General features: G+C 58.4%; 1 protein-coding gene across 8 annotated transcripts; it reads right to left on the bottom strand.

The window, feature by feature from the left end:
- Positions 1-3,224: 3,224 nt before the first annotated feature.
- Positions 3,225-9,711, bottom strand: LOC135327660 (proline-rich protein 36-like). Of its 8 annotated transcripts, none has more exons than XR_010388089.1 (5): positions 7,805-9,482; positions 7,491-7,686; positions 7,006-7,089; positions 3,566-4,511; positions 3,225-3,448 (listed from the first exon to the last, which is right to left on the bottom strand). XR_010388089.1 is itself a non-coding variant. In XM_064508046.1 (5 exons), the coding sequence occupies exon 3, from the start codon at positions 6,667-6,669 to the stop codon at positions 5,758-5,760; it is 912 nt and encodes a 303-aa protein (XP_064364116.1). In that variant the 5' UTR covers positions 6,670-7,089; positions 7,491-7,686; positions 7,805-9,711; the 3' UTR covers positions 3,225-3,448; positions 3,566-4,511; positions 4,618-5,757. The 8 variants fall into 8 exon arrangements, 5 of the variants coding, with proteins under 5 accessions (XP_064364116.1, XP_064364120.1, XP_064364118.1 ...); XR_010388090.1 differs by having other exon boundaries at positions 7,615-7,686; positions 7,805-9,480; XM_064508046.1 differs by having other exon boundaries at positions 4,618-7,089; positions 7,805-9,711.
- Between the last annotated feature and the right edge of the window lie 14,724 nt (positions 9,712-24,435).

Below are 24,435 nucleotides of genomic sequence, written 5' to 3'. Positions count from 1 at the left end.
GCCTGCTTCTTCCCTCTGAGAAGTTGGCCTTTGCTTTCATTGCACAGGCAGCTGTGAGCTGTTGCGTAGTCTCGGCAGACAAGTTGGGGATCGCTGCCCAGGCAGTCGTGACCTGCAACACTGCATGCTCAGAACAGTTCTCAGGAAGTCACGCGTACTCATAACCTGAAGAGCAAAAAGCAAATCTCTCTTAAGGTCAGTTTTTATTTCATCATAGGAGCAAGCTTTCCCTCTCTTCTGCACTGTACTGCCTCTAACAGCACATCTTCCTCATCACCATTTTCCCCTGCTCCTTTCACTCCTCTCAGTTGCCCCTGCGTCTTAGATCTCTAAAGCAGCTGTTTCTCATCCACAGGTACTTTCCTGTCCTGTTGCCGATTCACCCCCCGGTTGTCCTATAGCAAGCAGTTGAGACACCTTGGCCTAATTCTTAGCTGCACACGCCTTTTGATCTGGCAAGCAGCTCAGACAGAGCAGAGGGCAGCAAGAAAGGTGGATCTGAATGTAGTAGACTTGGGCACCGAGCAAGATGGAAGCAGCAGCAAGGCATCAAAGAGATGGCATCTTTGTAAAGAAAAGAGATATAGTTCCAGGCTACCGGGGATTCTCTGTACCTGTGGCCAGGGCTCCTTCCTCTGCAGGCTCTTTCCACACAGTTAAAGGTAGCTGAACGCAGTGCCCTTGGGAGGCAGTGACATGGTGTCCCCGGTACTGCTGTGGGGTGGCTGTTCCAGGGTCTCTCAGGCTGTTTTGGGGTCCTTGGACAGAGACAGTGCTGTTCACATTTCCTTGAGGACTTTCCCTTGTGCTGCACAGCAGGACAGCTCTGCACCGTGCCCTCCCAGCACTGCCACTCCTCATAGCTGCTGCCTAATTGGCCCCAATCTTGAGCAAAGCTACAACTACCAGGAGCCCGCAGCGCCCTCCTACTCTCCCTGCCCTCCCCATTTCCAAGAGGGACGGCCCCAGCCCCTGGGGGCAAGCCTGCCTGGTCACACCAGAGATGGAAAATGCTTCCTGCCTTGTACCAGGGAAAACCAGGGAAATGCCACTGTCCCCAATGACCTATGGGGACTCCTGCGTGAGCGGCACATGTCCAGTAAGGAACAGACCCAGCGGGCCACTGCTGCAGGGCTGAGAAGGCACCGGCACCTGGAACTGCAGCTCCTGGCCTGCCACAGAGCATAACGTGGCCGGCTGGTGAGAACCCCGCTGGCAAAGGACTGCCCCTCCGGCCGCCTCGAGAGGCACAGCATGCTGTCCGAGCAGCCCAATGCGGGAAGACTACATCTCCCGGCATGCCGTTCAAACAAAAAAAAGGCCTCCCGGAAGCCCGGTGCCGGAAGACTACCGCTCCCGGCATGCCAGCGGCGCCCCCCGGACCCCCCCCCCCCTCCCCCCGTAGCGCTAGGTGAAGTTTAACCCTGTGGAGATTCCGTTCCTTTCCGTCCCGCCCCCGTTCCCTTTTCCTCCCTGTCTCCCCGGAATCCACCGCAGAGCCCCGAGCGCGACCCCGCGATCCCCAGCACCGGCCCGGGGCTCCCCCGACACCGCCGCGGCCGGCTACGGGTCAACTCCAACACTGCCCCTGCCTCCCCCCACGACCCTCCCTGCGCTTCCCCTGGGATCCCTCCTCCCCCTCCCCAACGCGGTCCCCAGCGGACATAGGAGACACCCCCCCCCCCTCCCCGTGCTCCTCCGACTGCGCAATAAACCGCACCACAGCCCCAGCGGACCGCCTGCCTTCCCCCCTGCCCCATCCTGGCGCACCCCCCTTCTTCCCCCCCAGCACCACTGCAGACCCACCGCACCTCCTTCCTCCCCACCCGAACCCCAATGCACCCCCTTACCCCCCCCATACCACCACAGCCTCGGCACACCCCCTTCCTCCCTCCCTCCACCTCCATGGCCCCGGAGCACTGCTCTTCCCCACCACATCCTCAGCCCCCACTGCCCCAGCACACCACCCTCCCTAGCCCCGGTGCAGTTTCCCCTGGCCCCAGTGCACCCCAGTTGTGCTGCGCTGCCCGGGACACTCCCACCCACCAGGACCCCCGGCACATGAGGGACCTGCAGCCCGGAGCGCGCAGCCCCCCAGCCCCGCTCACCTCCTCCGCAGGGCAGCCGCGTGCCGGTCCCAGGCAGCAGTGCTCAGCAGCAGCTCCATCGTCCAGAACCAGCCCCAGCATGAGCTTCCCCCAAATGCAGCCCCAGCCCAGGCGTGTGCCCGCCCTTGCCATCAGCCCCACCTGGGGCTTGTCCCACCTGTCCCAGCCATGGAGCCCCACCTGGGGCCTGTCCTGCCACCCAGCTCCACCTGGCATTCATCCCAGCCCCAGGGCCTGCAGCTGCAGCCCATCAGGAACTGGGGAGAGGGAATGGCCATCAGCCCCATCAGGGACAACTGGGGCTGCCAGGGCAGCAGAGGCACCCCCACTCCTGAGAGCAGCTTCCTGAAAGCTGAAGGGAGAGGCCTGGGGTATAGAGAGGGGAAAGGGGAGTATGCAGAGGACAAGAGAACAAATGGAGAGCTCTGGGTACAACAAAAGTAGAAAAAGGCAATGACAGAGCAAACAGAGTGACTCTGGGGGCACCACCAAGAAGCACCCAGAAAACTCTGGGACAGGAGAGAAAGCTAAACAGAGAACTTTGCAGTGTGCTGCAAAACAACCACAGGGCCCAACAAAAGACACACAGAGCCCTTGGGGGCAACCCAAAATGTGAATTGAGGGCTCCGGAGGGCATCAGAGGGCAAATGCAGGGCTCTGGGGCAAAGCAAAATACAAACAAAGGGGCTTAGGGCACACCAGAGGGGTCATAAGGCATGTCACAGGACTCAGTGCAGCTGACAGGATGGTGCCTGCAGGCTCCCCCCACCCCCATGGAAACTCTATCTCCCCACTCCAGGCACACAGGCCCTGGCACCAGACCCACAAGGGACACTGGGGAGTGCTGAAAGCAAATCCAGAAGCAGTCTGGTGACCTCACACAGCCCTGCAGGGGCCCTGGGTGCCCCCACAATGATGGGAAACACCCCCAAGAGCCCAGGCAATGCAAGGGAAATTCCCCACAGCTCTGTCAACAGCACTGGGTTCCCTGGGAAGCGCAGGCACTCCAAAGTACAAGGGACTCGGGGACCAGCTCCCAGCCCCGGACACAATGTGTAATCTCCTCCCCTGGGCATCATCTTCAGGCAAACCAACAGCAGGAACCACAGAGATGAGTGCAAAGAATAAAGCAACTGTTTATTGTTTTACTGCGCAGAAACAATAGCTGGAAGCAAGTCTGCCATGGAGCTCAGTGTCAGCATGCTTCCCCTTACCTGTGATGCCTGAAGAGTCATCACTACACCAGCGTCCATCCATCCATCAGGGAAGGGTCATCTCCTGCTGCTGCCCTTGATGTGGCAGGTGTCCGAGTAGCTGACAGCCTACTCCTCTGCTTTTTCCTTCAGGGATAGGATTCATCTCAGAGATGAGAGGAAAATGCCTGATCCCACCTGTCTGCACTTCTGCCCTACCCCAGGCTAGAGCCCTGCAAGACACTTCCACAGCTCTCAGCTCACCTGTCACATTGCCAGTCTCCGTGTGATGGGCCTGCGCCATATCAAATCCAGAGCGCAGGTCGGTGTGCAGAGCTGAACGCTGGGTACAGGGGAAGGTTACAAAGCCCAAAGAAGGGTTTGCAGCCTGCTGCTTAGGCTTCAGGGCTTACAGTTTATCTAAGGATTTAGCCCTTTTCCTTTATCAGTAAGTCATAAGCCCTGAACACTAACTGCAGGTCTTGGAACCCTAATAGTTGCCGAGACTTTAAAATTTATGGCTAAGGTTGGATTTTAAATTCTGCGCCCTGATCACTAAACGAGCAAACTGTAAACCCTGACTGATAAAGACTGAGCCCCACAAAAGAAAGGAATAAACTGTAACTCCGGAGTGAGAGACCCTCAACAACAAACTAAACAATAAACCTTAAGTGAAAAATTCCAAACCCTCAGCTTTAAGCAACAAACACCAAAGCACCCATACACATGAAAACAGTAAAGAGAAGGCAAGGAGTTTTGCCCACAGCTTAAGAAGTTTTCCCTTCCTCTAGAAGCACAGCAGAACGGGAAGACATGCACCAGAATCACGTTACAGCTGCTGTTTAGAGGCTTGGTTTTAGCCACCATTCAAATGTGAGCATGTGCAAGAATCACTCCACAGGACTGCACTAGGCTGCACTTGCACTGAACCTACCTGAAGCACTGCAAGCACTAATTCATCTCCGGGTCAGACAATTAATATTTTTGGTCCTCTCAGCTCCATGGGCAAACATCCACAGCCAGTGACACCAGTGACCACCTAGGGAACAATCACCTCGCACCTCCCAGCACTGCTCACATACGATGCAGCCCAGGACTTAGCTGTGTCCACGCTGCAAGTCAGAGCTCACTCTCCATGGCCAGCCGCGCATCTCCGCAGAGCTCCCAGCTGTGACAAGGCTCCTTCGACTGCCCGACTGGGCTTCGGCACCTGCAAAGAGGCCAGAGCAGTTAGTTAGAGGCCGGGCAACTGCACAGCCCTCCTAGAACTACTCCCTAGTCCAAGGCCCGTAATTGTTCCCACAGTTATGACTGACCCTCCCTGCTGCTTCAGTCACCCTCTCTGGCTCCATTTCATCACAAAGATGTCACAGCAGCTCTCACGGACAGGCAGGCTCGCTCAGGCACCCGGCCGCCTCCAGCCTTTGCTAGATGGTCCTCCGCAGGGAAACTCTGCCTCTGATGGACACTCTCAGAAAGCACCGTCCAGCCAAGGCAGGATAAAAAGTAAGGCCTCCAAAACCTCCAAACCCTGGAGAGATGGAGCTGATGGGAAACTGACTTGTGCTACCAGTACTGTAGATTATGGCTTTGCTGCGTACTACGGTGCTGTTGCTCATACACATGTAACCCCATTTCTCTGCTATAGCAAAGTTACTGTTGTAGCTGGCTCCTGAAAGAAACAGTAACTTGCGAAAACGAAAATCCCAGGTAAGACAGTTGCATACTTAAGACATGAGTTGTGAAGGACCTTTATTCTCAAAGTACAAACAATACTGGAACCTCTGGACTTCAAAGAAGGAAGGTCTAGAAGGTTTAGGGCCCAACACTAATAATGCTAGAAACAGAAATTGTTTGGAGGGACCAGAACAGCAAAGAGAAAGGAGTTCCAAGGAAAGAAACAAGCCAGAAGCTATGTAAATGATTGCATTCATCAGGAAGCGATGGCAGGGGTGGGGTGGGTGTGCGTGTTGACAGCACAGCATATCCCCTCAGGAAGCACTAAATCAACAACATGGGTTGAGCTGTAGACATAGGGAAGACACCACTTTGCATAAAGGCAGACCTGACAGAAAAGTGGGCTCAATGCCAGCATCGCAATCACAACTCAAGCTGCACCACGTGACAGCCCTGGCTGCGCGCAGGCAGACAAGAGGCAGTAACTGCAGACCGCGCTGACGAGTAGGACAGACAGCAGCAGCAGCAGCTCCAGACCGCCCTACCGCGAGCGCCTGTCCTAACGCCCAAGGTCTCGGAGCCTCTGCTGCTCTCTGCCTCCGTGACACCTTCCCCAGGAGCCTCTTCGCTGCCTGCCGCGTACCCCACGGCATCTCTAGCCCGCTAGTGCTCCCCCGCTGCACAGCCACAGCCCCGCGCCTCCGCGGGCAGAGTCCCCGCGGAGGTGTCCGACGTGACCCGAACCAGACCGACCGACGGCACCCTCCGGGCGCTGCCGATCACCATCTCTGCCGAGCGCCGACCACCTCTCGCCACCCGCCGCACCAGACAAAACGCAAAGGAACGACAGACCTCCACCTGGACGCGGGGACAGGGGGGAGAACAAAAGAAAAGAGGGGCAGAGAGCTTGGCAGATGGATGGAGGGAGAAAGAAAGAGAGGGACAGAGAGCTGGCCCCAGGGTCTGGGCACTGGACAAAGGAAGAGAAAGAGAGGGACAGAGGGCCACACAGATGGAGGGAGGGCTGCACAGAGGACCGGGGAGCAGAAGAGAGAAAAATGGGGAAGGCGAGGCGGCCAGAGGAATGGCGAGGGAGCAACAGAGAAGGGGGGAGAACCGGAGAGAGGAACGGGGACGGGAAGAGAGGGACAGGGAGCCAGTAGGAGCGATGGGAAGAGGACGAGAACGACGAAGAGCTGGCCAGAAAGGTGGAGAGAGAAAAAGAGGGAGGGCAATTCAGACAGAGAGATGGGACAAAACAGGGGAAAAGAGGGATAGGGAGGCAAATAGATGGATGAGGAGCTGAGCAGAGGGATGGAAATAGAGAGAGATGGCTGGAGGGGTGGACAGAGGGCTGGGAAGGCAAAGAGAAGTACAGGCAGAAAGGCAGACGAGAGCGGCAGACAGATGGGGAGCCGCACGGAAGGACAGCGAGCAGGTACTGGGATAGGAAGAGGAAGAGGACGATGAAGAGCTGGATAGAGCGATAGAGAGCCAGTTAGATGGACGCAGATATTGTCACAGAGATGGAAAGAGTACAAGAGGGATGGGGGAGCTGGGCAGAGGAACGAGTAGCTAAACAAAGGGATGGGGCACTGGACAGAGCCACGGGGAAAGAAAGAGAAGGATGGAGCGCTGGACAGAGGGGCAGGGAGCGGAACCGGATGGATCCTGACAGCCTGGCTCGCCATGCTCCGACTCCACCCCACCGGCTGAGCCCGCAGCGCTCTCTGCGCACCGCTGTGCCCAAAGTCCGCTCGTGGGCCTGCTCACCCGTTTCCCTACGGCTCCGGGGTGTCTGTGGGAGCGAGGGTGCACACACGGGCCCAGGCCGGGGAGGAACCTCGCGTTCAGTCACAGCATTTTACCATTCCTCGTGCATTAGCCCCTCTCAGATGCTCAACACCAAACGCCCTCAGCCCGTAACAACTTCAGTACCCGCGGCACCTAGTTTTTCCACGCTCTCAAATCTTCCTTGCTCTTTCCCGTCTTGTTTGAAAACCCTCCCAGACCCCTTCTGTACTTACATGCTTCCTCAAAACAGCATCACCAAAGTCAACAAAAAGGGCCGAGCTGCATCCCTTCGAGTTGCTGGCCCTCAGAACAGCATCCTGCAAGTGAATCAAGCCACCAAGGTCACTGGGAGATTCTCCTTTTAGAGCTTTCTTCCCCCAAAGCTTTAACGATGGCTCCCTAACCTGGGCAAATGCAGAGCCTCCCTTAAGCGCTGCGGCAGTTTTTACTCTGGCATCCCAAGTTGCTGCTAGGCAGCGAAGCAAGGCAAAGACGGGTGCGGTCACAGCTGACCCATCTAGCCACGAAAATTCTTATTTTAGGCGTCACTGGTCATTCCAGGTAAACAGACCAAAACAGAGCTCCAAACAAACAGGCGAGGCTTCGCACAGACCTCGTGGCCCAGCTAGCAACAGTAAGACTCTGTCTTACTGAAGACTCTGGGCTACCAGTCGCTATCCCCCCCTCCTTTGCCGGTCCATGCATCGCGGCTTATTACCCGCGAGTCCGGTAAGGACGCTGCCGACCTTCCTGGGGCCGAAGCCTCCTCGTCGGGACCGGGCGGAGAACCTTTCTGCTGGCATTTGAATTCTCCTGGAAGCTCTCGATGCGTGATAACTTACAAAGGTCCGAGAGCGGTGGTAGCCTGTAGTTCTTCACGGCAGCACACAGTCGTTCCCCGAGGTCCTGAACGCCTACGATTAACACAGTTTATCAAAACAAAAATACTACTGCTACAGGGTGTAAAGGCAAGCTAAAATTTCCGCAGCCAAAGAAAACCCCTTCGCGTCTGACACAACGAGCCACATGCACCAGCGCCTATAGCTCGAGGCTAGCAACCCCTCCTGGGTGACGTTCTTCTGGCAGGCTGCGGATCTGAACTCCTCCATCTCGCCTAAGAGTCTCCGCTGGGACACAGCAACTTTGCCAGCCAGGGCTCGTTGACGGAGGCATAGTAAAATCCATCAGGGAGGGAGGAAAGCAAAAAAAAAAAAAAACAAACCAAGAAGAAAAAGAAAAAAAGAAAAAGATCAAAGCTCTGCAGAAAATCATAAGAATCCAAAGTTGTTTATAAGCACAAAAGCGGATCCAATATACACACTCAAGCAAGGTAAACAAGAATACGCAAGCCACAAGTACCGCTTCCCCTAACCCCTGTTCTGAGAGCTATGAAGACAGTCAGGCTTGCCGCGAAAGGGAAGTCAGACTAAGTAGCCGCTAGAGATCAACCTCTCGGAAACCTCCTGCGTCCGCGTTTTTGGCGCAACCGTGCTCTGCCCCTCAGTCAATTCAGACGCGCACAAGAAGAGCCACTGCTTGTAACACTTGCACAGCAACTGCCCCCCTGCCCCTGCTCGTTAAGATCAGCGCCCACTGCGCCACTCGGATAGATGATACTCCGCTGTCTCTTTATTTCCCTGACGTGATTACTTTAGAGGGAACTGAATAGATTGGATGGCCCCTGCGCGATCAAAGCTAGAAGTCTCAAAGACGGTTACAGCCCACATCGCTGCTGAACAGTCTTTCTCACAGCCAGAGACTTTTTGTTCCAGCCCCAAAGGGGACGTACAGGTGAGGCGACCGGCACCCGCTTTCCTTTACTGCCGTTTTCTAGCGGTGCTGCTCCCACGCAGTCAGCAGATGTGGAAAGCATTACCGAAAAAGGCTTTCCTTGTCCTGGGAATTTGAGGGCAGGAGGTTTTATAGCCACTTCTTCCAGTTCAGTGAAAGCAGAGTCACGTTCCTCGTCCCAGCTCCCTTCCCGACTCCCTCCCAGTACTTTCCACCGCGGTCTGCTGACACCGGCAAAGCCACCTTAATGCTGCTGGAGGAAACTAAATCCTCCTACAATTGCTCTAAGCGGGAACCGGTGAGAAGGAGCCTTAATTCCATGAGGCTTCAACCTATCTACTGTCATCCCGTCTCCCCAAATACCATTGCCAGGTAACTAACCCGGGGCTTGCGCTGATTGAGCCTTCCTGAAATCGATCTCTCAGTTTTACACTTCAGACCCTTCTCTCGCTCCCTTCCTCTTCAGTAGCTCTGGTCACTTGACCACCACTCCCCCAAGATAATAATTTGCTGTCTCGCAGCTCGTGAAGTATGACACTTCACAGGCACGTAAAGTCACACACATGGAGACACATGTACGCAGAGCACTTCTCGTAATGCATACAGACCTTCCGTTATACGCTGGCGATCTATTATTCGGATCGCTATTAATGGCGCTCCTTCCTTGCCAGGAGGAACGGGCTTTCCCTTTTTCTGGCAGAGGAAGACAGCTTTCACTTGGCTCCCTTGGATTCTATTACTTCAGCTTGCTCACGTTTTTTACTCTCTTCAACCTCAGCCGTGGCAATTAATCTAAGAGAGCATTCGTTCTGTCTTTCCCTTTCCACGTACGCGCGTGCAGTAACAACGCAAAATACAAACAGCCAAAGCAAAGCTAAGGCAGATACAGGGAACAGCAGCCACAGGGCAGGAACGGGTTACTCAGTCCTCAGCGCTGCCTCGGGGAGGCCGAAATAACTGCTAACGGTCATCAGCGATACTTACCCTAGTTACCCGTGCCAGAACGCCTCCTCCTGTAGCAGTTCCTGGTGATATCAAGGGGCCGCTGCATTCTGGCTTCCTTGTTTCATCCCGTCCCTTCGGTATTAACCGCAAGCAAACGCTCGTCCGTCTCTTCTCCTCGTCAGCATTTGCTGTCCTTGGTTCCATCTCTGTAAGGAAGCGATAAACTCGCGTTTTACTTCCAGTGAAACGCTTAGGTTTATGCATGATCTTTTTCTCTTTACCCTGTTTTCTTTTTCCCCCTTTTTTTTCTTTTTTTCCTTCTTCTTTTCCTTAAGGGAAAGGTCTTAATACGGCACTTTGCACCATACGTTGCAGGGTAAACGGTCTGGAAACGTTACACACAGCAATTAGGGCTAGGTTATTAGGCAGGCGGGCACGTCGCCTAATACCTTCCTAACGCCATCTTCCACGAAACCTTATTTTTATTCCGCTTCAGTGTTATTGTTACTGTTCGCAAACCCTCGTATGCATGCGCTTAACCGACAACTCTCTCGGTCTTTAACTACGTGGAGGAACGACAGCCCTCGATTTGCCTGTCTCCCTTTCAGACCTATTACCTTTTTGAGACTGCTCCTAGCTTCCTCTTACTCTTGCATGCTGGCCTCACAGGCGACGACCAAAACGAACAACTGGATCGCTAGGTCTAGCCCCCTCTCTTCAAGATGTGCCCCTTCGCGGCTTACGTTTCTTGGTCTCTTCAACTTCAGCCGTGGCAATTAATCTAAAAAAGTAAGCATGACATCTATTCCTTTCCGTAGCTGCGCGTACGATAACAAAACAAAAGAGAAACAGCCAAAGCAAAGCTAAGGCAGATACAGGGAACAGCAGCCACAGGGCAGGAACGGGTTACTCAGTCCTCAGCGCTGCCTCGGGGAGGCCGAAATAACTGCTAACGGTCATTAGCCATACTTACCCTAGTTACCCGTGCCAGAACGCCTCCTCCTGTAGCAGTTCCTGGTGATATCGAGGGGCCGCTGCATTCTGGCTTCCTTGTTTCATCCCGTCCCTTCGGTATTAACCGCAAGCAAACGCTCGTCCGTCTCTTCTCCTCGTCAGCATTTGCTGTCCTCGGTTCCATCTCTGTAAGGAAGCGATAAACTCGCGTTTTACTTCCAGTGAAACGCTTAGGTTTATGCATGATCTTTTTCTCTTTACCCTGTTTTCTTTTTCCCCCTTTTTTTTCTTTTTTCCTTCTTCTTTTCCTTAAGGGAAAGGTCTTAATACGGCACTTTGCACCATACGTTGCAGGGTAAACGGTCTGGAAACGTTACACACAGCAATTAGGGCTAGGTTATTAGGCAGGCGGGCACGTCGCCTAATACCTTCCTAACGCCATCTTCCACGAAACCTTATTTTTATTCCGCTTCAGTGTTATTGTTACTGTTCGCAAACCCTCGTATGCATGCGCTTAACCGACAACTCTCTCGGTCTTTAACTACGTGGAGGAACGACAGCCCTCGATTTGCCTGTCTCCCTTTCAAACCTATTACCTTTTTGAGACTGCTCCTAGCTTCCTCTTACTCTTGCATGCTGGCCTCACAGGCGACGACCAAAATGAACCACCGGATCCCCAGGTCTTGCTGCTTCTCTTCGAGATGTCCCCCTTCGGTGGGCTACCCTGCCAAACAAACCAAAAAGACTGCCGAGGCCGCGAGGGTACCAGATTTTCAGACCGCTTCTCCGAGGCTTTCGGGGTGACTGACGTCACCGCTTCGCTTCACGTTACTCACAGCTACCTTCGTCTATTACTTAGGGCTAAACCTGTTTCTGTTTGCAGAGGGGCTTGTTGCTTGTTTAAACTTGACATATAGTCCATAACCTGCTCTGCATGCTCCCTAGTCCCTTCTGCTTTTGCAACACTTGTGGTAATTCAAGGCGGTAATTAAGAGTCCCCATTGCCCCATAGGCTGGAGCGAGACATTGCTGCTGCTCTGAGGAGGTGCCTAAAAGCCACGCTGTTTTCGCTAGCATCACTGGGGCTTCCCAGAGCCCATCGGTGTTCTCTTTTGCTCTTCCCGAGCCTTTTAGGTTTTTTAGGCTATTCCTTAGCCCTCCATTTTAGGGCAATGTTCTCCTTAAGCACTGCGCACAGCACGATTATCCCAGATCAGCCACATCGTGCACACACAGAGGCTTCTGAGAGGCGGCTCAGAAGAAAAGAGAGAAAAGTCTCTTTGTCATCCGCACATTCACCCGTCAACACTCTTCACCAGGAAGTGCTCTAAGTTCCTGTTTCTCTAAAGCGGGACTGAGTCGAGGCGGAGACGCAGATCGCACCCCATCTTTGTTAGAACGCCTCACTGCTGCGGGCACTGGGTCTGGCAGCAGTTTGAGGAAAGTTTGGGGCCTTGCACAGAGTGCAGGGGAAGGTCTGGAGTCAGTGACAACATTGCGGCAGGGCTCGGAGGCGTTTTGGGGCCTGTGGGGGTGTTGGGGCAGGATTTGTGGGTGGTTTAATGGCTCTGGGGGGGCTGGTTGCAGGAAGGGTGGGACTCTGCGGGGCCCTCAGGGCAGGGGTGCCATCCCAGATGCGTAGTGAGCACATGGGGTGCCCTACGTGGCTCTCAGCTCGGTGGGAGCAGCCACCGGTCTCCCACCCCACCAGACAGGGGAGCGGGGCGGGGGGGGGGGGGAGGAGAGGAGGTGGAGGGATCTATGAGCTCGCAGAGAACGCCAGAGGAGGCAGCAGGGAACTCCCCAAGGACCCCGCGTCCCAGACGAGAGGAGGCATCAGGCTGCCGTGCCGCTGCTAGAGACATCCAGACCCCCGCGCAGGCACCCCACACACACTCCTCCAGGCTGCGTCCGCAGGGGCGAGCGCACGCCCCGGCCCGCGCTGGGGAGGAACCGGGGCCCTACAGGCGACACACGCAAAAGGGAGAGTCAGAGCCGCGCTCCGGCAGACCCGGCGCCGCGCAGACCCGGCGCGGCGCGGCGCGGACCCCGGCCCGACTCCCCCCCCCCGCCCCGCCGCCTCCACGCAGCGACGGCCCCGGCTGGCAGGACACAGCCCGACACCCGCGGCCACCCGAAGGCACACGCTCGCCTCACCTCGCCTCACCGCGGCCCCCACATGCTCGACTCCAGCCCGCCTCTGCCCTCGCCCGCCGCCGTCCAGCCAAAACACCCGCCCTGCTCGCCGCCATCTTGCCCGCCGCCGCACCGCGCGTGCGCCGGCCGCCCAGGGCTCGCGCCGCCGCACCGCGCGTGCGCCGGCCGCCCAGGGCTCGCGCCGCCGCACCGCGCGTGCGCCGGCCGCCCAGGGCTCGCGCCGCCGCACCGCGCGTGCGCCGGCCAAGGACCGCGCGAGAGGGGCGGGGGGAGCGCGAGGGGCGGGGGGAGCGCAGCGCGAGGGGCGGGGGGAGCGCAGCGCGAGGGGCGGGGGGAGCGCAGCGCGAGGGGCGGGGGGAGCGCAGCGCGAGGCAGCCCAGACCCGCAATGGCCCCACCCTCGCGTGGTCGCAGCGCCGCGCTGCAGCCGGCCGGCTCCCGCGCGCCAACCGCAGCCCGCCGCGCCACCCCGGCGCTCAGGCCGAGCAGCGAGCGCCCCGAGGCTGCTCTGCCCGCGCCCGAGAGAGCGGCGGGCATCAGCGAGCAGGCGCTGGGGCTGCCCCGGGGAGAGAGCGCCGCGGAGCAGCTCCGAGACGGCACTGCCCGTCCCCGCGCCCCCAGGAAGCACCGAGAAGGAAAAGCCCTCTCGGGAAAAGCGCTCCCGGTCCGTGAGCACCGGGCAGGGGGCACGAGCGCGGCCCCTGCGCTTACCCGTCCCCGAGAGAGCGCAGAGTAGCGGCCAACGCGGCGACCGGCAGCGCGCGCGTGTGCGCCGGCTGCCCGCAACGGTCTCCGTACGCAGCGGTGGCCGCCGGCGGCTGCAGTGCTGCCTTGTCGACACGCGAGGGCAGCCGTGAGCGCGCCCCCTCCCGCGTGCAGTGCCGCCTTTCAGACACGCGAGGGCAGCAAGGAGCAGGGCGCAGCGCTTTCCTGCCCCCCTTGCAAATACTCGCTAGGCAAAAGTGGCTTGGGCTCCTCCCGAACGCTTACCTGGCTTCATTACTACAGCTATTAGGAACCGAAGTGCATAGCCTTCTAGCAAAGGGAACGACCGTCTTTTCAGAACTTCCCGCGACTCCCCAGAATTGTCACTGCCTTGCATCAGCAGCCAGCTTCTTCCAACCCAGCCGCAAGAAACATTTTGCCTTCCCGGCAGAACTTTCTGCTCCCTGGGGGGTCCAAAGGAAACCCGTCACTCACTACTGTCTGTCAAAACGTACCGGAAGCCCTCAAATACAGGACAAGACGCCTTCTCTAAGGAAGCTGACTACTAGGTCTGCTTCACGGCAGCTTCTCCCCAGTATCAGGGTCCACTCAATAAACAAAATAGGACGAGAAATGTCTTAATCTGCTCCAAGTGCTTTCGTATAAGAGAACAACATCAAAACGAGGTATTATTGCATTTAGCCTCCACTACACGTGCTACCCCAGCGCCACGGACTTGCTTTAAAGCATCAGTGACGTACGCGGTCTGGCAGTAATTAATATTCACAGAATGAATACGCACTCGATCGAGTACGGGTGTTCATAAAAAGCTTTGCCAGTGCGTCGCTAGGTAACAAACCTAGACAAGCAGCTATTTGCCCTGATCCTTCGGCTTACATTTCTTCTGCCGGATGTAGTCAAACGTACCTGCATGCGGTGGCCTTGCGAGGCAGTGACACGGTGTCCGTGGGGTGGCTGTTCCAGGGTCTCTCGGGCTGTTCCAGGGTCCTCGGACAGCAACGGTGCTGGTCGACTTTCCCTTGCGCTGCACAGCAGGACAGCTCCGCACCGTGCCCTCCCAGCACCGCCACTCCTCCCAGCAGCTGCCTAACCGGCCCCAATCCTGAGCAAAGCTACGACCCCCAGGAGCCCGCAGCACCCCTCCTACTCTTCCCGCCCTCCCCATTTCCAAGAGGGACAGCCCCAGCCCCCGGGGACAACCCTGCCTGGTCACGCTGCTGTCCGAAAAGCGGATTCGTTGCCCGCTGTGCACTAAGCCAATAATGACACGCTCAGGAGAGACATTTGCTTATTTATTTCAGAGTTGTGCAAGCCTGGCTGCTCGGTGTTTTCCCCACAAATCAAGCGCAACTTCCCCCCCTCCCTCCCCCGCCCCGGCTTTCCAAGTAGCATTTATACAAGTTGCAAGGTTTGCAACTTTCCCTCTTACACCGGTTGGTTAGTGATTTACATACAATTCTAATATTGCTTACACACCATTTTAAAACTACGCATGCTCAGGGGAGGGGTCTTCACCCGGGCACAGGTCTTTCTGACCTATGGGCGTGATTTTCTTGTATTATAATGAGGACAGTTCAGTTCGGGGATACCTCGAATTCCTTTGCTAAATCGGCAACGTCTACATAGAAAACAAAACATTTTGATTTACTATTTCTTTAAGGCTTTAGCACTTCTAGCATGGCCTTGATTAAAGAATTATTTCCTCCCAGGAAATTGGGGGGGGGGGTGGGGTGTTCTCCTCATCTGCCTAGTTTAAACAGCAGGAACACTCTTTCTGAGCTTCCAAGGTTGTCTTGCAACACCATCGGAGATGGAAAACACTTCCTGCCCTGTACCGGGGAAAAACAGGGGCATTCCACTGTCCCCCGTGACCTGTGGGGACTCAGGCGTGAGTGACACATGTCCAGTAAGGAACAGACCCAGCGGGCACTACAGCTCCTGGCCTGCCACGCGGCCGCCTGCTGGGAACCCCGCTGGCAGGGACCTGCCGCCGCCGCCCCCCCCCCGCGGGGCCACCTCGAGAGGCGCAGCATGGTCACCCAGTAGCCCCGCCTGAGAAGACTACACCTCCCAGCATACCGTGCACGCGAAAAGGGCGGCCCGGAAGCCCAGTGCCGGAAGACTACCGCTCCCAGCATGCCGCGCTCAGAACAAACAGGCCCCACCGGAAGCCCAGTGCCGGAAGACTACTGCTCCCGGCATGCCGCGCCGAAAGCTACGGCTCCCCGCAGTCCCGCACCCCAACTCCCGCCCCCCACCCGCAGCGCTGGGGCACCTTTGACCCTCGGCACATTCCGTTCCTTTCCGTCCCGCCCCCCTTCCCCTTCCCCCCTGTCCCCCCGGAAACGGCCGCAGAGCCCCGAGCGCGGCCCCGCCGGCCCCACCACCGGCCCGGGGCTCCCCCGACACCCCCGCCACCGGCCCCGCCTCAGCTCCGACACTGCCCCCGCCCCTCCACGACCCTCCTCCCCCCGCTCCCCGACACGCTCCCGAGCTGACACAGGAGACCCCCCCCCGCGCTCCTCCGACCGCGCAGTAAACCGCACCACAGCCCCGGCGCACCCCCTTCCTCCCCCCGCCTCCGTGGCCCCGGGACGCTCCCAGCCGCCGGGACCCCCGGCACATGCGGGACCCGCAGCCTGCAGCGCGCCTCCCCCGGCCCCGCTCACCTCCTCCGCGGGGCGGCCGCCGGGCTGGTCCCGAAGGGCCATGCTCCGTGGCAGCTCCGCTGCCCAGCTCCTGCCCCAGCGCCAGCTCCCCCCAACTGCGGCCCCAGCCCCCAAATGTGGGCCTGCCCTTGCCATCAGCCCCACCTGGGGCCTGTCCTGCCACCCAGCTCCCCCTGGCATTCATCCCAGCCCCAGGGCCCGCAGCTGTGGGCCTGCAGGAACTGGGCAGGGGGCCTGGCCATCAGCCCCTTCAGGGACAGCTGGGGCTGCCAGGGCAGCAGAGGCACCCCCACTCTCCTGACAGCAGCTTGCTGAGAGCTGAAGGGAGAGCCCTGCCTGGGGTGTAGAGTGCGGAAAGGGGAGTATGCGGAGCACAAGAGAACAAATCGAGAGCTCTGGGTGCAACACAAGTCAAGAAAAAAAAAAAAAAAAAAAAAAAAGAACAACGATAGAGCAAACAGAGTGACTCGGGGGGCACCAAAAGGAGGGCCCTGGGGCACACCCAGAAGCACCCAGAAAACTCCAGGACAGGAGAAAAAGCTAAACAGAGACCTCTGCGGCGTGCCGCAAAACACACACGGGGCCACGGGGCGCACCGAAAGGCACGCAGAGGGCTCGGGGGCAACCCAGAATGTGAACTGAGGGGTCCTGAGGGCATCAGAGGGCAAGTGCAGGGCTCTGGGGCAGACCAAAATACAGAGGAAGGGCCTTGGCGCACACCAGAGGGGTCACCAGGCACGCCGCAGGGCTCAACGCGGCTGACAGGATGGCGCCTGCAGGCTGCCCCAGGCACACGAGCGACACTGCGGAGTGCCAAAAGCAAATCCGGGAGCGGTTCGGGGACCTCACGCAGCCCTGGAGGGGCTCTGGCAGCCCTCGCGATGAGGGGAAACACCCCCAAGAGCCCCGAGGGTCCAGGCAACGCAAGGGAAATTCCCCGCAGCTCTGGGAACAGCACCGGGCTCCCTGGCAAGTGCAGGCACTCCCAAGTACATGGGACTCGGGGACCAGCTCCCAGCCCCGGACACAATGCATAACCTCCTGCCTCAGGCATCGTGTTCAGGCAAACCGCCCTGGAGCTCGGCACCAGCGTGCCTCCCCTTACCTACGATATCCAAAGAGTCACCGCCGCACCAGCGTCTGTCCGTCCGTCCGTCCGTCGGGGAAGGGTCAGCTCCTGCCCCTGCCCTCGACATGGCAGGTGTCCGAGTAGCCTCCCCCCAGTGCTTTTTCCTTCAGGGCTAGGATTCAGCTCGGAGAGCTGAGAGGAAAATGCCTGATCCCGCCTGCCTGCACTTCTGCCCCAACCCAGGCCAGAGCCCCTCAGGTTACTTAGTCCTCAGCGCTGCCTCGGGGAGGCCGAAATAACTGCTAACGGTCATTAGCCATACTTACCCTAGTTACCCGTGCCAGAACGCCTCCTCCTGTAGCAGTTCCTGGTGATATCGAGGGGCCGCTGCATTCTGGCTTCCTTGTTTCATCCCGTCCCTTCGGTATTAACCGCAAGCAAACGCTCGTCCGTCTCTTCTCCTCGTCAGCATTTGCTGTCCTTGGTTCCATCTCTGTAAGGAAGCGATAAACTCGCGTTTTACTTCCAGTGAAACGCTTAGGTTTATGCATGATCTTTTTCTCTTTACCCTGTTTTCTTTTTCCCCCTTTTTTTTCTTTTTTTCTTCTTCTTTTCCTTAAGGGAAAGGTCTTAATACGGCACTTTGCACCATACGTTGCAGGGTAAACGGTCTGGAAACGTTACACACAGCAATTAGGGCTAGGTTATTAGGCAGGCGGGCACGTCGCCTAATACCTTCCTAACGCCATCTTCCACGAAACCTTATTTTTATTCCGCTTCAGTGTTATTGTTACTGTTCGCAAACCCTCGTATGCATGCGCTTAACCGACAACTCTCTCGGTCTTTAACTACGTGGAGGAACGACAGCCCTCGATTTGCCTGTCTCCCTTTCAGACCTATTACCTTTTTGAGACTGCTCCTAGCTTCCTCTTACTCTTGCATGCTGGCCTCACAGGCGACGACCAAAACGAACAACTGGATCGCTAGGTCTAGCCCCCTCTCTTCAAGATGTGCCCCTTCGCGGCTTACGTTTCTTGGTCTCTTCAACTTCAGCCGTGGCAATTAATCTAAAAAAGTAAGCATGACATCTATTCCTTTCCGTAGCTGCGCGTACGATAACAAAACAAAAGAGAAACAGCCAAAGCAAAGCTAAGGCAGATACAGGGAACAGCAGCCACAGGGCAGGAACGGGTTACTCAGTCCTCAGCGCTGCCTCGGGGAGGCCGAAATAACTGCTAACGGTCATTAGCCATACTTACCCTAGTTACCCGTGCCAGAACGCCTCCTCCTGTAGCAGTTCCTGGTGATATCAAGGGGCCGCTGCATTCTGGCTTCCTTGTTTCATCCCGTCCCTTCGGTATTAACCGCAAGCAAACGCTCGTCCGTCTCTTCTCCTCGTCAGCATTTGCTGTCCTTGGTTCCATCTCTGTAAGGAAGCGATAAACTCGCGTTTTACTTCCAGTGAAACGCTTAGGTTTATGCATGATCTTTTTCTCTTTACCCTGTTTTCTTTTTCCCCCTTTTTTTTCTTTTTTTCTTCTTCTTTTCCTTAAGGGAAAGGTCTTAATACGGCACTTTGCACCATACGTTGCAGGGTAAACGGTCTGGAAACGTTACACACAGCAATTAGGGCTAGGTTATTAGGCAGGCGGGCACGTCGCCTAATACCTTCCTAACGCCATCTTCCACGAAACCTTATTTTTATTCCGCTTCAGTGTTATTGTTACTGTTCGCAAACCCTCGTATGCATGCGCTTAACCGACAACTCTCTCGGTCTTTAACTACGTGGAGGAACGACAGCCCTCGATTTGCCTGTCTCCCTTTCAAACCTATTACCTTTTTGAGACTGCTCCTAGCTTCCTCTTACTCTTGCATGCTGGCCTCACAGGCGACGACCAAAATGAACCACCGGATCCCCAGGTCTTGCTGCTTCTCTTCGAGATGTCCCCCTTCGGTGGGCTACCCTGCCAAACAAACCAAAAAGACTGCCAAGGCCGCGAGGGTACCAGATTTTCAGACCGCTTCTCCGAGGCTTTCGGGGTGACTGACGTCACCGCTTCGCTTCACGTTACTCACAGCTACCTTCGTCTATTACTTAGGGCTAAACCTGTTTCTGTTTGCAGAGGGGCTTGTTGCTTGTTTAAACTTGACATATAGTCCATAACCTGCTCTGCATGCTCCCTAGTCCCTTCTGCTTTTGCAACACTTGTGGTAATTCAAGGCGGTAATTAAGAGTCCCCATTGCCCCATAGGCTGGAGCGAGACATTGCTGCTGCTCTGAGGAGGTGCCTAAAAGCCACGCTGTTTTCGCTAGCATCACTGGGGCTTCTCAGAGCCCATCGGTGTTCTCTTTGGCTCTTCCCGAGCCTTTTAGGTTTTTTAGGCTATTCCTTAGCCCTCCATTTTAGGGCAATGTTCTCCTTAAGCACTGCGCACAGCACGATTATCCCAGATCAGCCACATCGTGCACACATAGAGGCTTCTGAGAGGCGGCTCAGAAGAAAAGAGAGAAAAGTCTCTTTGTCATCCGCACATTCACCCATCAACACTCTTCACCAGGAAGTGCTCTAAGTTCCTGTTTCTCTAAAGCGGGACTGAGTCGAGGCGGAGACGCAGATCGCACCCCATCTTTGTTAGAACGCCTCACTGCTGCGGGCACTGGGTCTGGCAGCAGTTTGAGGAATGTTTGGGGCCTTGCACAGAGTGCAGGGGAAGGTCTGGAGTCAGTGACAACATTGCGGCAGGGCTCGGAGGCGTTTTGGGGCCTGTGGGGGTGTTGGGGCAGGATTTGTGGGTGGTTTAATGGCTCTGGGGGGGCTGGTTGCAGGAAGGGTGGGACTCTGCGGGGCCCTCAGGGCAGGGGTGCCATCCCAGATGCGTAGTGAGCACACAGGGGTGCCCTACGTGGCTCTCAGCTCGGTGGGAGCAGCCACCGGTCTCCCACCCCACCAGACAGGGGAGCGGGGCGGGGGGGGGGGGGGGGAGAGGAGGTGGAGGGATCTATGAGCTCGCAGAGAACGCCAGAGGAGGCAGCAGGGAACTCCCCAAGGACCCCGCGTCCCAGAGGAGAGGAGGCATCAGGCTGCCGTGCCGCTGCTAGAGACATCCAGACCCCCGCGCAGACACCCCCCACACACTCCTCCAGGCTGCGTCCGCAGGGGCGAGCGCACGCCCCGGCCCGCGCTGGGGAGGAACCGGGGCCCTACAGGCGACACACGCAAAAGGGAGAGTCAGAGCCGCGCTCCGGCAGACCCGGCGCCGCGCAGACCCGGCGCGGCGCGGCGCGGCGCGGCGCCGGGCCCGACTCCCCCCCCCCCCGCCCCACCGCCTCCACGCAGCGACGGCCCCGGCTGGCAGGACACAGCCCGACACCCGCGGCCACCCGAAGGCGCACGCTCGCCTCACCTCGCCTCACCGCGGCCCCCACATGCTCGACTCCAGCCCGCCTCTGCGTCGCCCGCCGCCGTCCAGCCAAAACACCCGCCCTGCTCGCCGCCATCTTGCCCGCCGCCGCACCGCGCGTGCGCCGGCCGCCCAGGGCTCGCGCCGCCGCACCGCGCGTGCGCCGGCCGCCCAGGGCTCGCGCCGCCGCACCGCGCGTGCGCCGGCCAAGGACCGCGCGAGAGGGGCGGGGGGAGCGCAGCGCGAGGGGCGGGGGGAGCGCAGCGCGAGGGGCGGGGGGAGCGCAGCGCGAGGGGCGGGGGAGCGCAGCGCGAGGCAGCCCAGACCCGCAATGGCCCCACCCTCGCGTGGTCGCAGCGCCGCGCTGCAGCCGGCCGGCTCCCGCGCGCCAACCGCAGCCCGCCGCGCCACCCCGGCGCTCAGGCCGAGCAGCGAGCGCCCCGAGGCTGCTCTGCCCGCGCCCGAGAGAGCGGCGGGCATCAGCGAGCAGGCGCTGGGGCTGCCCCGGGGAGAGAGCGCCGCGGAGCAGCTCCGAGACGGCACTGCCCGTCCCCGCGCCCCCAGGAAGCACCGAGAAGGAAAAGCCCTCTCGGGAAAAGCGCTCCCGGTCCGTGAGCACCGGGCAGGGGGCACGAGCGCGGCCCCTGCGCTTACCCGTCCCCGAGAGAGCGCAGAGTAGCGGCCAACGCGGCGACCGGCAGCGCGCGCGTGTGCGCCGGCTGCCCGCAACGGTCTCCGTACGCAGCGGTGGCCGCCGGCGGCTGCAGTGCTGCCTTGTCGACACGCGAGGGCAGCCGTGAGCGCGCCGGAACGCAATGCGCCTGCGCGCCCCCCTCCCGCGTGCAGTGCCGCCTTTCAGACACGCGAGGGCAGCAAGGAGCAGGGCGCAGCGCTTTCCTGCCCCCCTTGCAAATACTCGCTAGGCAAAAGTGGCTTGGGCTCCTCCCGAACGCTTACCTGGCTTCATTACTACAGCTATTAGGAACCGAAGTGCATAGCCTTCTAGCAAAGGGAACGACCGTCTTTTCAGAACTTCCCGCGACTCCCCAGAATTGTCACTGCCTTGCATCAGCAGCCAGCTTCTTCCAACCCAGCCGCAAGAAACATTTTGCCTTCCCGCCAGAACTTTCTGCTCCCTGGGGGGTCCAAAGGAAACCCGTCACTCACTACTGTCTGTCAAAACGTACCGGAAGCCCTCAAATACAGGACAAGACGCCTTCTCTAAGGAAGCTGACTACTAGGTCTGCTTCACGGCAGCTTCTCCCCAGTATCAGGGTCCACTCAATAAACAAAATAGGACGAGAAATGTCTTAATCTGCTCCAAGTGCTTTCGTATAAGAGAACAACATCAAAACGAGGTATTATTGCATTTAGCCTCCACTACACGTGCTACCCCAGCGCCACGGACTTGCTTTAAAGCATCAGTGACGTACGCGGTCTGGCAGTAATTAATATTCACAGAATGAATACGCACTCGATCGAGTACGGGTGTTCATAAAAAGCTTTGCCAGTGCGTCGCTAGGTAACAAACCTAGACAAGCAGCTATTTGCCCTGATCCTTCGGCTTACATTTCTTCTGCCGGATGTAGTCAAACGTACCTGCATGCGGTGGCCTTGCGAGGCAGTGACACGGTGTCCGTGGGGTGGCTGTTCCAGGGTCTCTCGGGCTGTTCCAGGGTCCTCGGACAGCAACGGTGCTGGTCGACTTTCCCTTGCGCTGCACAGCAGGACAGCTCCGCACCGTGCCCTCCCAGCACCGCCACTCCTCCCAGCAGCTGCCTAACCGGCCCCAATCCTGAGCAAAGCTACGACCCCCCAGGAGCCCGCAGCACCCCTCCTACTCTTCCCGCCCTCCCCATTTCCAAGAGGGACAGCCCCAGCCCCCGGGGACAACCCTGCCTGGTCACGCTGCTGTCCGAAAAGCGGATTCGTTGCCCGCTGTGCACTAAGCCAATAATGACACGCTCAGGAGAGACATTTGCTTATTTATTTCAGAGTTGTGCAAGCCTGGCTGCTCGGTGTTTTCCCCACAAATCAAGCGCAACTTCCCCCCCCCCCCCCCCCGGCCCCGGCTTTCCAAGTAGCATTTATACAAGTTGCAAGGTTTGCAACTTTCCCTCTTACACCGGTTGGTTAGTGATTTACATACAATTCTAATATTGCTTACACACCATTTTAAAACTACGCATGCTCAGGGGAGGGGTCTTCACCCGGGCACAGGTCTTTCTGACCTATGGGCGTGATTTTCTTGTATTATAATGAGGACAGTTCAGTTCGGGGATACCTCGAATTCCTTTGCTAAATTGGCAACGTCTACATAGAAAACAAAACATTTTGATTTACTATTTCTTTAAGGCTTTAGCACTTCTAGCATGGCCTTGATTAAAGAATTATTTCCTCCCAGGAAATGGGGGGGGGGGGGTGTTCTCCTCATCTGCCTAGTTCAAACAGCAGGAACACTCTTTCTGAGCTTCCAAGGTTGTCTTGCAACACCATCGGAGATGGAAAACACTTCCTGCCCTGTACCGGGGAAAAACAGGGGCATTCCACTGTCCCCCATGACCTGTGGGGACTCAGGCGTGAGTGACACATGTCCAGTAAGGAACAGACCCAGCGGGCACTACAGCTCCTGGCCTGCCACGCGGCCGCCTGCTGGGAACCCCGCTGGCAGGGACCTGCCGCCGCCGCCGCCCCCCCCCCGCGGGGCCACCTCGAGAGGCGCAGCATGGTCACCCAGTAGCCCCGCCTGAGAAGACTACACCTCCCAGCATACCGTGCACGCGAGAAGGGCGGCCCGGAAGCCCAGTGCCGGAAGACTACTGCTCCCGGCATGCCATGCCAAGCAACATGGCCACCCGGAAGCCCAGTGCCGGAAGACTACCGCTCCCAGCATGCCGCGCTCAGAACAAACAGGCCCCACCGGAAGCCCAGTGCCGGAAGACTACTGCTCCCGGCATGCCGCGCCGAAAGCTACGGCTCCCCGCAGTCCCGCACCCCAACTCCCGCCCCCCACCCGCAGCGCTGGGGCACCTTTGACCCTCGGCACATTCCGTTCCTTTCCGTCCCGCCCCCCTTCCCCTTCCCCCCTGTCCCCCCGGAAACGGCCGCAGAGCCCCGAGCGCGGCCCCGCCGGCCCCACCACCGGCCCGGGGCTCCCCCGACACCCCCGCCACCGGCCCCGCCTCAGCTCCGACACTGCCCCCGCCCCTCCACGACCCTCCTCCCCCCGCTCCCCGACACGCTCCCGAGCTGACACAGGAGACCCCCCCCCGCGCTCCTCCGACCGCGCAGTAAACCGCACCACAGCCCCGGCGCACCCCCTTCCTCCCCCCGCCTCCGTGGCCCCGGGACGCTCCCAGCCGCCGGGACCCCCGGCACATGCGGGACCCGCAGCCTGCAGCGCGCCTCCCCCGGCCCCGCTCACCTCCTCCGCGGGGCGGCCGCCGGGCTGGTCCCGAAGGGCCATGCTCCGTGGCAGCTCCGCTGCCCAGCTCCTGCCCCAGCGCCAGCTCCCCCCAACTGCGGCCCCAGCCCCCAAATGTGGGCCTGCCCTTGCCATCAGCCCCACCTGGGGCCTGTCCTGCCACCCAGCTCCCCCTGGCATTCATCCCAGCCCCAGGGCCCGCAGCTGTGGGCCTGCAGGAACTGGGCAGGGGGCCTGGCCATCAGCCCCTTCAGGGACAGCTGGGGCTGCCAGGGCAGCAGAGGCACCCCCACTCTCCTGACAGCAGCTTGCTGAGAGCTGAAGGGAGAGCCCTGCCTGGGGTGTAGAGTGCGGAAAGGGGAGTATGCGGAGCACAAGAGAACAAATCGAGAGCTCTGGGTGCAACACAAGTCAAGAAAAAAAAAAAAAAAAACAAAAAAGAACAACGATAGAGCAAACAGAGTGACTCGGGGGGCACCAAAAGGAGGGCCCTGGGGCACACCCAGAAGCACCCAGAAAACTCCAGG

This window comes from Dromaius novaehollandiae, chromosome 2, assembly GCF_036370855.1.
Source record: "Dromaius novaehollandiae isolate bDroNov1 chromosome 2, bDroNov1.hap1, whole genome shotgun sequence".
NCBI lineage: Eukaryota > Metazoa > Chordata > Aves > Casuariiformes > Dromaiidae > Dromaius > Dromaius novaehollandiae.
Note: the sequence above shows the minus strand (reverse complement) of the source record. Positions and strands in the feature narration are given on the sequence as shown.